The 15,935-nt window shown below is 39.7% G+C and overlaps 3 protein-coding genes and 1 non-coding gene across 4 annotated transcripts in view; 1 reads left to right on the forward strand and 3 right to left on the reverse strand.

Moving 5' to 3' along the window:
- Positions 1–15,935, forward strand: part of sox17 (SRY-box transcription factor 17) — a 79,369-nt gene that overhangs the window by 53,623 nt on the left and 9,811 nt on the right. The gene's annotated exons all lie outside the window — the stretch shown is intronic.
- Positions 1,129–3,209, reverse strand: rps20 (ribosomal protein S20). Its single transcript, XM_053628754.1, has 4 exons — positions 3,063–3,209; positions 2,068–2,167; positions 1,817–1,890; positions 1,129–1,386 (listed from the first exon to the last, which is right to left on the reverse strand). Exons 1-4 carry the CDS (start codon positions 3,063–3,065, stop codon positions 1,204–1,206), a joined length of 360 nt encoding a protein of 119 aa, XP_053484729.1. The 5' UTR covers positions 3,066–3,209; the 3' UTR covers positions 1,129–1,203.
- On the reverse strand, positions 1,955–2,027 carry LOC128610840 (small nucleolar RNA U54). Its single transcript, XR_008386444.1, has one exon. It is a non-coding gene; the product is annotated as a small nucleolar RNA U54 (small nucleolar RNA).
- plag1 (pleiomorphic adenoma gene 1) lies at positions 6,961–15,812 on the reverse strand. Its single transcript, XM_053628748.1, has 3 exons — positions 15,688–15,812; positions 10,274–10,612; positions 6,961–9,240 (listed from the first exon to the last, which is right to left on the reverse strand). The coding sequence occupies exons 2-3, from the start codon at positions 10,507–10,509 to the stop codon at positions 8,313–8,315; spliced, it is 1,164 nt and encodes a 387-aa protein (XP_053484723.1). The 5' UTR covers positions 10,510–10,612; positions 15,688–15,812; the 3' UTR covers positions 6,961–8,312.

The following is a 15,935-nucleotide window of genomic DNA, read 5'->3' on the forward strand; positions in this document are numbered from 1 at the left end:
GCCTCAAAATGAATTAAATTCTGCATATGCATCATACCTGGCACAAATTCAAACAATGTAGTAAATAGGTTTGGCCATGGTTTAGCAGCTCCATAGCGCCCCCAAACGACAGAATGGAATTTGATGAATTTTCTCAGAGGAGCACAAGATTTGGTATGGTCCTTGCACTCATGATGAACGACGACGTTCACTTGTTTGTATCTGACTCCAGCCAACAGGATGTCAGCCATGCTGGCTGGAATGTGGGGATTTCATACGTTCCCACAGCATTTTCAGAGGCTTACAATGGCTGGAAACACAACTTTTCACCTGATACTGCAGTTTAGCATAAGTGTGACTGTTGAACTCCATAGCACCACCTAGGTTTTTTAACATAAATTTGACACCCTTGTAGTACATGACAAGTCAGTGAAAGTTGGTGTACTCATCACACTTTGCTCAAATTTTATAATTCTTCGGTCATTTCTTTAATCAGTTGACTCCATAGCACCCCCTAACATTTCAGAATGAGTTTATTGTTGTGGTTGCCACAAAGTTTGTCTGATATTTACAAATTTTGGTGGAGACACTGACCACATGATATAGGACATATTTCCTATTGGTGTGCATTAGCTCCACCCAACAGTAAGTCAGCCATTTTGAAAGTTGTGTGTTTCCTCATATAACTTGAACTCTTTCATACACCTTCTACAATGATAATCAGATTCAGTTTAAATGTAATTATAATAAACTCAGACATGTTTTATAAATTGTGAAGGAATAGTGGATATTTTAAACATGGATGTAATGGTGGGCAATAGTTATAATGGTAAGGAGACAGTTGGTTTGACACTCATGAAATTTGGCATGAGCATGAATGTCATCATTGTACAAATTTTTACCATTGGTTTGTGACTACACCCAACAGAAAGTTGGCCAATTTGGGAATTTGTGCATTATTCAGAAACTTTTTTGTACTCCTCCTGGAAATCTGAGCAGATTTCCTTTAAATTTGGTTGGAATAAACTTCAGATACATGTCAGATATAAAAAGAACCAGGGATTCATTTATAAAGGATCTACCAAAGATCAGACACGTTATGCTTGAACTTAGTGTTGCATCAGACCACCAAGACAAAACCACAGCATGTTCTATCCAAATTATCTTTTATTGCACACACATGAATAGTTCAGTGCTATTCACATTGGCAACCCAAAAGGCAGCTTATGCGTCTGCAATGGTAACCTCAACTTCGACACCAGGCTCGATGCTGATGCTGGTGATCTGCTTGACAATCTCAGACGGGCTGTGAAGGTCAATGAGGCGTTTGTGGATCCTCATCTGAAACCTATCCCAGGTCTTTGAACCCTCTCCACAAGGAGTCTTACGGGTGGTGATGCGCAGAGTCTGAAAGGAGAAAGAAAAAAATAAATTACAGCATAGAACTGATATTCTTGCATTTAGTTAAATACCTGCAAATTCCAACATACTGTAATATGTTGGAGAGTTTAATTTAAAAAAAAAAAAAAGTCTATTTGGACTGAAATCCCTCTATAAGATACATAACAAATTTACATATCCTGTCAAGAATGGCAAGACAACTTTACAAGATAACCTTTCACGCTATTTCACAGAGCAGCTTACATGTCTCATTTACACAACTGAGCAGTTATGGGTTAAGGGCCCAGCAGTGGGATTTTGAACCCACCACCTCCCAGTCAAGTAATCCAACATCTTAACTACTGAGCTTAAACATTCATGCAAGTTGAATAACCACAGGATCAGTGTGCCACACATGATCACTTTAAAATTGTACTCGTGGACCTGCGTTATTTACCTTGGTAGGCATGCGCACAGGTCCTTTCACCTTAAGGCTCTTCTCCTTAGCACCACGGATCAGATCAGCACACACTAAGAGGTACAGTTACATATTAGGGGGGGAACATACAAGGCCAAACCTAAGTATAGGCATGGACGTTGGCTCAGAATAGCGTATAGTTTGTAATTCATACACAGAATCATTTTAATGGAGGTTGTCCTCATTGCCATGGGATGCTTAAAAAAAGGAAACGTATTTCAACTACCAACCTTTTTCAAGAGACTTGACGTTGCGGCTGGTGAGGGTGATCCGGATGCGGTGAATGGCCACCTCAGGCTCAACGGGAGCTTTGCCAGTGTCTTTGAATGCCTGCAAGTTAGAAACCGCCATTAGGGTACTTTCTAGATGTAAAGTCTAATCTACCACTTCAACAAAGCAGTAAACACAACCACCCCAACAGAAAGATGTGCCGTTCTTTACATTTAAGGCACTTCCACAGATGTAGCTTTTAGTGTTGGCGAGATGCATTGAGGCAGGACAGAATACAAGAAACTCAGCAGACCAAAACAAGTCTGAGCATACGAGCCAGACGGCCAAACTCCCATCAAATGCCCAATGTGACCCTGAATCAACCAAAATGTAGAAAGTGAACCAATATACAATGTATTTTGGGTTAAGGCCAGATTTTTTGTTCAAGCTGTTATCCTTAATTGCAGTGTCATGGATATGTGGATTTAAAAAATAACTTATACATATACCAATACACAACACACTAAATGCTTTACATTAGTTACAATAGTTTAGTTAGTTTATGTGTAGCTGGAAATTAATCAGACCAAATATCAGCTCTGATCCGGACTCAAACTGTGCGAAAGCGACAGTGATTAAGCTTTATCTAGAAACACCTACACGTATGTCAAAATACTCAGTGTTTTATTTTCTACCTGTAAATGAGTAGTTCCACAAACTCATAATACACAAGCCACAAGGTTCATAACGCTTTAATAAGTACAACACTCAATCTACACAGATTTTTTTTTATTCGTGGAAGCATTGAGCCAATTCATCAGGATCAGTAACGTAGAATGTTATTCAGTACTCTGAAGCGAAACAGAACAGCCGTTTTCTAATAAGACAAGCTAACCGGCTAACACGAGCCGCACGTGCACGGAGAAAAACTCATTTATAAATAAAAAAAATCCCCATATAATTTCGATATTGTTGCGTAAAAACATATTAGACAACAAATATTAAAAACATTTACCATAATTGAGTAGTCCTGACCGACTTATTCGTAGGAGTGAAACGCGAACAGCGGTGAGCCAGGAAGCACAAACAGAGTGTGTGCGCGCTGTTCTCAGGAAAAGGGAGGCTCAGCGGCCTGCTCAGAGCCTTATATATCACATCCGGGTACTGCGCGACCTCTGTGACCCTTCATATCCGACCAATAGAAAGAGCAGGTACACGGCGGGAGAGAAGCGCGTGAGTAGATTGGCTGATATGGCAAACGATTGACAGCGTCTCCGCCCATTGACGTCAGCGTCCAGAAGCAGGACAGAGGGTCAGCGGGTTCACTGGGCGCTTCAGGATATGCGCTCACTGACGCACTGTTAGTCCAGTTCTGACTGCCATGTTGTGTATCACTGCAGCTATTAGAAGAGAAAATATACCGAGTTCGTCCATTTCATGTGTTCATTTCATTCGTTTATACAGTCAATCATCGGAACGATCTTTTCTCTCAAGTTAACAACATTAGCAACTTTGTAAATATATAAAACCCTGGGACCACACACCAAGTAAACGATATGAGCAGTCTAGCAAATGCAGCTCTAGACTCTAGTGTAGTCTAATCAAAGAGCCAAATTAGATCATCATACGCCTACATAGTCATTATACTATAATGTTTAATTAAAAATATCACAAAGCCAGGGGGTTAATAAAAGCCATAAAACGTCGTTTCGAATAAATACAGATGGCATAAAACCAAGGACTCGTCTAGGGTGAATAAAGAATAAATATGATATACAGACTACTGAATCATTTAGTTGTTTTGGATTTTCTGCACACGTTTTTGAGCTTTATTTAATTTATTTAATACAGATTAATGGGATGTTTCTGTTCTTTTATTTATAGTCAGTCTTTGGAATGAGTAAGGAAAGAAAGTGAGAAATATCATGAAGGGCTTCATATGCAACACAGACATTGGGTCAGGCAAAGTTAACAACTTTTAATACCTTAAAAAAAAGACAATAAAATCAGCTGTGTGCTGCATGTTCAGCGATGACCAGGGGAAAATAACTGATGTAAAGTATATATTCTGGACAGGTAACTATGCTGTGTAAGGCTTAGTCATTCAGAGCAGCCTCAGACTCACTCACTTTTAGAGAGAATGTCACTATATCGCAACATCTCAGTGATTTCACGAGAGGACAGCAACATTTTGCACCATATACCATTTTGTCTCTGGACACATTAACTCTATGCACTGCATCACTAAGTGCCTACAGCAAGACAATTTCCAAAAACACCAAAAATACTCGTAGTCCTTGTGAGTGAGGAAAAGAGGAATATTTTGGAACGTCCAGATGAATTCCCTGAATTCAATAAAGAGCATACTGCACTTAAAAACAGAGAGACTGCAGTCAGAAATCCTTCAGCACACACTAATGTCACTACATTGCCAAGCCATTAGAAAGCATCTAATGAATACAATATAATGTAGCAAGTCCTGTACAATTACTATATAATAACAAATATTTACATTATAATGTTTGAGTGCCGTTTCATTATGTTGTCCACAAATGTTAGAACTGTATAGGAATGGACTACTGGTATAATAATAATAATAATAATAATAATAATAATAATAATAATAATAATAAATCTTTCCATCCATTTGCTGTACTGCTTACCCTACACAGGGTCACAGGGAGCCTATCCCAGGGGACTTGGGGCACAAGGTGGGGGACACCCTGGTCAGGGTGCCAACCCATCACAGGGCACAATCACACATCTATTCACACACTGGAAATGCCATTCAGCTTACAACGCATGTCTTTGGACTGGGGGAGGAAACCGGAGTACCTGCTGAAAACCCCTGAAGCACGAGGAAAACTTGCAAACTCCATGCACACAGGAAGAAATTGAACCCCCAACCCCAGAGGTGCAAGGGAAACGTGCTAGCCACTAAGCCACTGTGCCTCCCTCAATAATTATGAATTAATTCATCAATAATAATAATAATAAACAACAATAATAATAATAAAATGCATTTGCCCATCATAATAATACCATAAATCATAATCCATAGTTTTAAAAGATTTATCTATACTGTAAACTGTACGTATGCACATTATATAACCTTAATATTCTTTACTTCTTTAAGTGCTTACAGACTAAGCAAGAATAGAAACTTCATGTCATACACCTTTATAAAAAGAATACTTACCAATAACTCTTTCAATTACATAAAGCCTATAACGTAATAAAATTTAATAATGCTACCACTCAGTTAATAAACAAATAGCAAAATCATTTCATGTAAATTCATGCAACATATGCAATGTTTAAGTCTTTAAGTATTTTACAGCTGCCCAATATTTTCTAATACAATTCGTTTTTCTTTCCCACTCCATTTTTACAGTTTGTTCAATACCAATTATTCCAGATCTCCTGCTATACAATTTGCAGTTTTGTTTCTATCCTTTAATACATTTTGCAGACTGTATATTGACACACAAACAGGAACAGAAAAAAAACAGTCTGTAACATGAGTCCTTCTGGTATGTTTATTGAGCTCTCAGTACTGTGAACAGTATTAACACTGGACCAAATCTCTCCTCTCCTCACATAGCAGCAAAGGTCGTCTGAATGCACACAGATACACACTTTCTTTCTCAGACACAAAACAAGCACACATTCACACATTGCCATTCACCTTCTACAGCACACAACTGGCTCATCCAGCCAGCCACTAAATAACTTTCTCTTTGGATGATGTCATCTGGAGACAAAAGAAAACACAGGCTGCAGCAGCAAGTTCTCAACACACACACACACACACACACACACACACACACACACAGATAATTATGAATCATTCTGTCTTGGGATATACACATACAACAGTAGTTTGTAAAAGTACATTACGGTAACATATACATTGATTAGCAAAAGCCACTATCACAGGATGGCATTACAGAAATGTGATTAAAACAATAAGGACACCATGTAAAATACCATTATGGCTGGAATGCTGTCTCTTGAACAAAACGCACTCTCTTTCTCCCTTTCTTCTTCGCCTTCAAAAGGTCACTCAGAGTTCAGTTCTACAAAAGACCCTTCCCTTGAAAAAGCACGGCTGTGGCAACATCCAGCTCCTAATCGGCTTTGAGACGAACTACATCACCTTATTGACATGTCAAAATATGACACGCGTGGACACGTGTCCACTCCCTCTTAAAACATTTCATGGAGTTGAAAGAAGGAGAAAAACAAAAAGTTCTGTTGCGCCATCATGGGCTATACCATGTCCATTAGCAGCATTATCCAATCGAGAGACTGTTCCACTCTCACACATACACACACTGCATGATGGTACCACTGAAACTGAATAGGAGAATTGCTAAAGGTCTGTGTCTCCCAATGAAAACATCAATTTCAGTCAGCTTCTCTATGTAAGCCGTAAACCACTCAGCAGCATCAAATGACATCACCATTTCACACCTTAAAATATTGAGGCATTCTGGTCTTCCCAGTTTTATACACTTTTCTCAATACTGAATTATTTACAACTGCAGATTTATGAAGATATATATATATATATATATATATATATATATATATATATATATATATATAAAACCCTTTGAAAACTTAAACAATGGAAGTGCTTTGAAGAAGGGGTGGAATAAACCATTCGCATTAAGTCTCAGTGAGAGACACAGACGTTTTGTGCAATAAAGCAAAAACAGGAGACATTTACACATTAAACACTGTATGAAGTGTACCTGTAAAAATATCACACAAATAGCATTTTATATATATGCTGCGTGTGTGTGTATAATATATATATATATATATATATATATATATATATATATATATATATATATATGTGTGTATATATATATATATATATATACACACACACACACACACACACGCACACATATGCTAACAATCTGCTAAAAGCTATATATGACATCTAAACATTTTATGCAAAAGGTTGTTTAACATAAAATACATATTCATAACATGACAAATCCAAGGTATCAGATTCTTTAGAAAGTGCTATTATGAAAAATATGCCCAACAAGGAGGCTTTCCAGCATCCAACAACCTTCAGCTCCCAATGTATATTCAACAAAACCCCAACATTCATTCAGCACACAGCTCTATCATCCCTGCCCACACACACACACATACACACACACACAAAAACACGTGTACAGGGGCTTGGCTGGTTGTTTTGGGAAAAAGGATTGTGCCAACCATAGGTGTGTTTTACAGCTTCTGGAGCTGTCTATAGTCTCTGTAAAACTATCTGAAGAAATGTATCTTATTCACAACGGAGCTTCTTCACAGACTGCGTATGTCATTCAGACGTCTGCGTGTGCCTCGGATGCGACAGCACAGATCCATACAACTGAATGTTTTTTGTTTGATTATTGATGAGAATCAGAATCAGTGCAATGGACAGCATTCTGGCAGATGAGGTTGAAGGTTGTGTTGGTGTCTAAAGTCCAGGAGCAAAAAAAAAAGAAATGAAAGAAAAAAGAAAAAAAAAAATGAAGACAAACGGCAGGGGAAAGAAATGAAGGGGGTGTTTAAGAGCTGTTTGTGTCTACACATGATAGTCTTACGTAAAGTCAGTCCATGTTTCCCTTTATTGCTTTATATAGAGAAGCAGATCTGCACTGGTAAAGTTTAAGGCCCTTAAAACGAGCAGCAGCATGAAGGCAAACGGCCATAAAAAATGTTTAAAAATAAAAAATAAAAATAAAGGCAAAACAACATGAGCCATCCACACTCTGGCTCTGAGGGGTTTGGTTGCCTTTGGCTGTGTATAGTCACTCAGATGCTGGCATTTCAGTACCCATCAGCTTGTGAGCCAACAAACAAAGTGATTTAAAAAAAAAACTTCAATGTTTAGCTTTGATGGAACTTCAACATCACTAGAAATTCAAAGTGCTAAATGGGAAAGCTATATGCACTCGGTGTCTGAGAGCAAAACTTCACTGCAAACCAAGGCACATACACATTCGTAAACCAGACAGATTGTTTTGAATGACAGCTGTCAGATGCTCAACATCTTCTACTGCTAACTCCTAAAAAGCAGATTTAAATGAGCAAGTGATATGTTTTCAAAGGCGCATAATTTAACAAGTGTCACTGACTTAAGTAATAAGTGTTGTATTGGTGTGTTTTGTGTGTGTTTAAATTAAGTGCCACGTAAGTGTAGGTGTGTGTAAGTGCTATGGTAGCTAAGTGTGTGCGCCTGTGTACGTTTGGATCACTGGAAGGCCTGGTGAAAGCGAGGCAGGGTGGTGGTTGTATTCAGGCTTGGCGAGTGTGTGTAACTTGCGGTGAGGGTGTGTGTCTGTGAAAGAGTGTGTGGATGCGTGAGCGTGTGAATGGAGGCAAGAGGATCGGGAGTGTCGTGAGAAGGCGTCATCACAGGAAGCCCCTCCTCCTGGCTGTAGGAAACCCCCAAGGCTGGCCCTGCCCCTTGACCATAGGGCAGGAAGTTAAACAAAGGAGACAGGAAGTCCAAAGATGGAGGTGTCTCTCCAGAGGACGTTGCAGCAGCACTCAGCTTCGGCACCTCCTCCGCCTGCAGCTCCAGAAGGTAGCTCTCCAGCTCAGGACGGAGTGGCGGCGGCGGAGGAGAGTAAGAGGCGTGGCCAAACAGGTAGGGGTGTGGATCTGAGGGCTCCAGTGGCTCCGCCTTCACACGCAGTGGCTCATGGCCATGGCTCTTCTTTACATGCCGAGTCAGGTGGTCCTTGCGGCCAAAGCGCTGTGCGCAGTATTGGCACAGGAAGTCCTTGCGGCCCGTGTGCACCACTAGGTGGCGCCGCACGTCCTTGCGCGTGTAGAAACGTCGCTCGCAGTGCTCACACTGGTGCCGCTTCTCCTTGGCTGCAGCCGTGGCGCTTTTGCCGGCATGGGCACGCAGGTGCTCAAGCAGTAGGGTGGTGCTGGGATATGGCCGCAGACACACTTGGCAGGTGAGGTCACCACGATGTGCCGCGTGCAGAGCCTGGTGCCTTCGGAAGCCCAGCTTGGTGTTGTAGCTCTTGCCGCACTCGGCACAGCTGAAAGCCTCCTTGTTGGGGTCGTGTGTATGCAGGTGGTTCTTGAGGTGGTCTTTGCGGTGGAACATTTTCTCGCAGTAGCTACATTTGTGGGTCTTCTCAGGTGAGTGCGTGGCCATGTGGCTGTGGAAACAAACTAACACGCATTATTATACTGAAAGAAAAGAAGAGCAAAAAAAAAAGACCAGGTGTTAAGTATTATATATTATGAGGGCAGTGGTTGGAAGGTTGTTAGTTCGAGCCCCAGCACTGCCAAGCTGCCACTGTTGGGCCCTTGAGCAAAGTCCTTAACCCTCTCTGCTCCAAGGGCGCCTTATCATGGCTGACCCCAACCTCTTAACATGCTGGGATATGCGAAAAAAATTATTTCACTGTGCTGAAATGTATATGTGACTAATAAAGACTCATTATCATTATAACAGAACATTTCCCACATTTAAAAAAAAATTAGAACTGCCGTTAGATGCAGTCTGTACAGGATTTCGCAGAGTTATTTTGTGGTTGTTGCGGCCAAAAATGCCTGATTTTGCTGTGGCATTTTTCAAAATTTGCAATGCAAGTTGCAGAGTATTTTTTGTTGTTTTTGCGGAAAACTACTTGAATTGGTGAAATTGCAATTACACAAAATAGTTTTGCGCTGTGATGTTTGTTGGTAAATGAGACCTTTTAGCTGCACTCATGTTCAACGCACGTGAATCGAAGAGGGCTTTGGCTGAATTCGTGTTGTGATGACGTCACATGACATGTCTTGAAACTCTGCGGTAATTTTGAAAAATTGCAAGCTCTTCTGAATACTGCAGGGCTTGCTTGATTTGGTGTTAATTTCTGCAAACACAAAATCCTGGAGGGACTGTAGATAGAAGTCAATAATATTTATTATGTTAGTTTTAAAATTGAGCTAACTCGATTCAACTGACCTGTCTGTTAAAATGAAGCAAAAGTGATTATAACCCAGTCGCAAACATTCCATTGGGAGGATCACTAAGCATTCCCTAAGCATTGTTTATGTTGATTTTAAGTGCAAGATATGAGGCAAGATATATTTGCATGGCCATAAATCAATCATTGCTAAGTAGAGAACAGAATATGAGGGTTAGTGCTCTGTTCTTAAGCATCTGTTAGTCAGAATGAGTGTGTGGATCCCAGTGGTACCTACCGTAGCAGTTTGTACTTTGAAACGAAGGCCTTGGTGCAGTCGGTGTGCGTGCAGCGGTACGGCCTCTCGCCTGTGTGCGAGTAGGAGTGCACCTTCAGCTTCTCCACGCTGTTGAAGGCCTTCTCACAAAGCTGACAGGGGAAGTTTTTCCTCCCTTTCCCCTCTGGCCTCCTCTTCCTCACTCGATCGTGCTCTGCCGGGTTGGGGCAGTCATCGTCGGGGGTGACCGTGGCCATGGCGACTTAGCGCGGGCCAGCCACGCAGAGGACACAAGAGATGTGTCCGATCACTGACAGAGTGACAGAGGCTGAATCTTCAACACCACAGAGAGGCCAGGCACTGAGGAAGTGAGAGAGGATGATGGTAGGGTTCCACAAGAAGAAAGGAAAAAGCAGATCGGAGACTGGACAAACATCCTGCATTTCTGTTTGATAAAGCAATGATTCTTAATTCTGCTGCGGTGCAAAACACCTAATTCAACTGAAAGGTTTGTTTTTGAACAGATTTAGGTGTGTTCAATCAGGTAAACACTAACATATGCAGTAAACATTGGCGAACATGGTCATTCAACTCACAAATAAATGTAAGATGAACAGTGATAGGCATATCTGAAATTCCCTACAGAGTGCGAAATGTCAGCCTGAATTTGTCTACCTTTATATCTATTTCAAGTGAGACAAACAGCAATCACAGTTGTTGGTTTAAAAAAAAAAATACACAGTCCTCCTTTCTATCTAAGAGAAATATAAGAAAGTGGATGAACATATGAACGCAATTTTTAATAAAACTGTAACTTAGTACTTGGTTGCAAATCCCTTGCGATTGATGACTTCCTGAAGTCTGTGACTCTCAGACATCACCAGACGCTGGGTATCTTTCCTGGTTATTCTCTGCAAGGCTTTCAGTTCCTGCTTGTTTTGGGGACTTTTGCCTTCCGTTAAAGTAATGCATTCTACGCCATACATGGTCATAACACCATCTTTCATGTCAGATGAGGTAGTATGCTTTATATTGTGAGCAGTTCCCTTTTCTCCAAACTTTCCTCTTTCTATGACTCTTGGTACAATTTTACCTCTGTCTCATTTAGCCCCATGTTAGAATTCTACCGGCTTTTAATGTACATTTATAAAAGGTATCAATGGTTACCTGGGGTAAATCCTCTGAGGACGTGGTGAACAACTATGAGTTTATGGGTTTTGTCGTGCGCAAACACTGTACCAACAAGGTGATTTGTCTTGGCAATTTGTCTAATTCATCTATTCTGCTTCTCAGTGTCATGATGGCCTCTTATACTGGCACTGACAACAGTAACACACTCCAGATGCAAATGCGAAATCTTGTATCAACTCTAGACCTTTTGTCAGCTCTGCTGCGCTTAAAGAAGTGATGTAACACACAACTGGCCAAGAAATAACTGATCAGTCAATTACCAAAATACGTCTGGGATTATAAAATGGGAGAACTATGTATAAAAACCAGTGTAATTCCTACACGGTTCACCTGATATAAATGTAGGCTACATGTGCTTGATATTAAAGCCTTTTCATAACCATTGTTTCATCTCAGATTCAACAGTGCTCACATACAGTGCCAAAGCAGCAAAAAGTCTGTCCAATTATGGATCAACTGCATTAATTGTCTCTGTTATTGGACCTGAGCAAATAAAATGCATATGTTCACAGCTTGGAGTAAGAATGACTGCAATTTTCAAACGCATTTCCATGCACAAGCTTGCACATTTTTGATGTACATCAATCCGTGTCTTGCATCACATCCAGATTAAGAAGCAATCTTTAGACAACTCAGTTAATTACAGGATTCAATACGAAGTCTTATTCACAAGTAGTTATTACTGTACATACACTATCATCCCATAGAACATCCAGTAGGATAATGGGAAATATCAGAAATAAAAAAAATAAAATAGTGACCCCTTAAACCCTCAGGACCTGGTAGTGCATCCAGAATGACTTGTCTCACTCTTGTAACTACCTATATATTTTGTATTAGTTTCACTGTAGTTAATAAATAGTAATTACTGAATAATATGCCTTAAGACAAAGAATGAAACAATTAGCTGGCATTTTAAGGAGTTAAATATTTTGACTTAAATTCTATGAAAGAACATGATTCAGAAACATGGAAATACTGTGGTGCTGTTGGTCAAACTGAGGCTATCAATATATATTTTTTCTTACACACTGTTGGGTCTATCCCTGTTTCATCCAACTATCTCTACTCAGCAATACATAGCAGAACTGTTTATCCCTTCATCACTCACTTCTACTTCTTCTTTACATCTTTATCCATTAAGTTGTATATAAACAGCACTGCATGTATGTGATATTGTACCCAGACTACTGAGAGGTTCACGATCTACCCAACCGTACTAGACTCTTACATTTAGGACCCTAAGTTTACATATAGGACCCTAAAAGGTTCATCAGTATGTCCCTCAGGGAGAATTGAACATTGTACAGCAGTGTGTTTCTTTATCAAAGTCTAAGAAACCTTAACTATCCATATACTGGCACTATGTAGTTTAATATTTCTCTATCCCACTTCAGTGTAATTCATAAACTATGGACTGAATGATCAGCATTTTTCATGAAAGGTGAGGCTGACATTTTGGTTGTATGATTGCATGAGTTAATACTTTTTTCAGAAGACATTACACCTTATAAACATTTTATTTTGCATTTCAATGCAAGCTGAACTGTAGATTTGTCAATGTACCTTTCTAATAATTTTTATTTAACTAACCAAAAAAAAACCATGAATAATAAAGAATTATATTTTTTTATTCATGCTAAATTGTTAGTATTATCGGAGTGCTAATTATTAACTAAAAACAAAGAAATATACTAGTGATGAACATTAGGTGAAATTATCTCTAATAAATAGAATTTTTTTAATGTAAATACTACATAATTATATTTCATATATACTACATATAAAAATACATATTATTCTGACATTAATTCAGTAAATTTATTACCCAAATTGTTGAGGAAACCTTTATTCATGAGATACTTAACTAATAGCTTAGGAAAATGTTTTGGTACAGAGAAAGAACTAGATACATATCAAATTAGAAACCATAATCATAAATTTGACATAGTTATCGATTCAGATAAGTATTTGTTCAGCATTCATAAACAATTCATAACCACCCAGCATCATTTAAATAACTCTAAATACAGAAATAAGTATTTTAGTTCAAAGAAAAGATATAAAACAGCAAAACATGCAAACATTTCTGACAGTTTGTGAACACTATGAGTTTTTTCTCATGAAATAATTGATCAGTTTGAAGAGATGGTTTTACATCTTACAAAATACTTTTTTGTAAAAAAAATTATAACTTTAATATTTAGATTTGAGCAACAGTACTGAAAACAAAAAAAATATACATTTTTCAAACCTCAAAACTCCTAAATTACTTCTTTTAAAGTCAGATCAAACAGCACATGTACACACAACACCTACTATCAACAAAACAAAATAAAATTGCATTTTGAATCTGGCAAGATGTTATAACCAGCAAAAATCATTTCTCTTATTTAGTTTAGTCATTTTTTGAATTCTATAGTGAAGTAAAGCAAAAAAAAAGTTGAATTGCACCCCACACCAAAAACAATATTAATATCTAAATTACTGTATTAAACTACATGTTTTTCTTTTGTGACACAAACCAGAACAGTGCAATAAAATACCTATAAAAAATTATTTTACTGTTTAAATATTTGATTGCTCATACAATTAGGCAGGAATGCCACAAGAATGTTGCATTTTCAAAACATCCGAAATCATTTCATAAAATACTTTTCGATCAAGAGCATGAGTTAATCTGCGGCTCTAGAGTGCACACTAACTGCCTCTGAAACCGCACACTATCTCACTACATAGTACACCATCCTAGGTTACCATAGTTACCAGAAATCGCGTGCTATTTTCACACACTACTAAGTGCGGTAGTAGCCTGTGCGGTTTAGGACGTTGCCACGCACTTGGTTTCATCTCTCGAGCGGAAACGTGACACACACAAACACGCCGAGACGCCACAAGTTGAAGTGTCGGGTTTTCATTTGCATATCCCGCACGTGGAGCTGCGTCTCCTTCACGCACACTCCAACAAACCGCGACTATCCACACGCGCCACATGAACCCCAATAAACAAATGGAGCACACACACACACACAAGCCGAGCACCTACACACAAAGCCGATCAAAAGATCCATGCGGACTACATGCGTGCCCCAGTCTGAACAGGCAACCCCCAGCCCCCTCCTTCATCCACATTCACGCATCAGAAGAACTCCAAAAAACGTTTGCAATCAAAACTCGGACTTATCCAGCGTGCATGGTGTGGTGGTGATCGAGCGCGTCCATAAATGCAACATTATATATGCAGAAAGTTTCATGTGATGCACTTGATGATAAGAACCGCATGGTCTGCAAACGAACCACACACACACACACACACACACACACGGACACCTCTGGTGTGATGACTGACCACCCCATAGGATGTGCTAGTAATCAGCTCAAATCGATACAATCTCAGTTCACGCTCGCGCCACTGAATGCAAAGGTGAGTTTGTAAGAGGAATCAGCACGCTGTTTGTTATGGACTGAAACACGGGGTTTGTACTTGGAGGGACACGGGGGGAGAAAATGTTTAGCATCGGCCAATTAGTCCCCCTTAACTTCTCCCTCCATTTTGGTTGTTTGCGATATTGACAAGCAACGTTCCTCGCGCGGATAGCCCCCTGAACCACACGGAAACGCCGTGTATTATCTCCTGGCTCCTCCGATATGATCAGTAGTAAACACGAGCACAACTCTTAAACCGACAACTTTTGTTAAATCACGTGGTGAAATGAAACTTATAGCGCATTTTCATCCAATTTCGGCATTACGCGTTGATATGGCACATGCAAACGCAATTCAGCACGGTGTTTACCGTCGTCTCGCGTGCATGTATGTGTCAAATCTTGAGCAGCATGAGTGCGGCGTGCATTTTATAATCTTTTTTTTTTTTTTTTACACCATATTTAAACGCGCGTGCGTTCGCTACGGCCACCCCGTACCACCGACGTTATTATATTCAGAGAAAAACTTAAACTGCACTAAAATTCAGAACTTTTCCCCAACTTTTTTACAACTCCGGGATTTCATCCGTTTGTTGACATTCATTTGCAGTGAACGCGACGTGACAAGACAGAGCAACTTAATTTATATGAATTTTCTATGAATTTCTACCTTCCGCTGCTTTTCTCTCAGGTCCCAAACTGGGCGCTGATTAACGCAAACTTTTTTCCCTAGCTCACCCTCACTCTCATAATTTGAATAACCCCGATATTTTAATTCAAGAACACCATAACAATTTACTTAATTTGCGCAAAACTTACCGTGGGAGCCTTAACATCCTTTCTAGGGCGTTTCCCTTGACTTTCACCTATTTTCCGAATTTTAATAATTTTTTTCTCATATTTTTTGCTGGACGCGGCGGGCCTGAAAATTGTTTGCTTTCTCCTCTTTCCAGCAGCCATTGTGTAGGCTATGCGCTGCGGTGCAACCAAACACCGTTTGGGCACGCCTACTCTGTTGCCCCGCCCCCCCGCTCTCTGTGATTTGTGTATAACCCTGTCATTTTCAT

This window comes from Ictalurus furcatus, chromosome 7 (genome assembly GCF_023375685.1).
Source record: "Ictalurus furcatus strain D&B chromosome 7, Billie_1.0, whole genome shotgun sequence".
Taxonomy (NCBI): Eukaryota; Metazoa; Chordata; class Actinopteri; order Siluriformes; family Ictaluridae; genus Ictalurus; species Ictalurus furcatus.

What these genes read in the sequence shown, in the direction of transcription:
- plag1 (XM_053628748.1), bottom strand. Translation starts at nt 10,509, where the DNA reads ATGGCCACGGTCACCCCCGACGATGACTGCCCCAACCCGGCAGAGCAC. An exon ending in TCAAAGTACAAACTGCTACG is followed by an intron (nt 9,241 to 10,273) that starts GTAGGTACCACT and finishes TTGTTTCCACAG; the next exon opens with CCACATGGCCACGCACTCAC.
- rps20 (XM_053628754.1), bottom strand. An exon ending in CGTCAAGTCTCTTGAAAAAG is followed by an intron (nt 1,891 to 2,067) that starts GTTGGTAGTTGA and finishes TGTACCTCTTAG; the next exon opens with TGTGTGCTGATCTGATCCGT. An exon ending in CTGTGCGCATGCCTACCAAG is followed by an intron (nt 1,387 to 1,816) that starts GTAAATAACGCA and finishes TTCTCCTTTCAG; the next exon opens with ACTCTGCGCATCACCACCCG.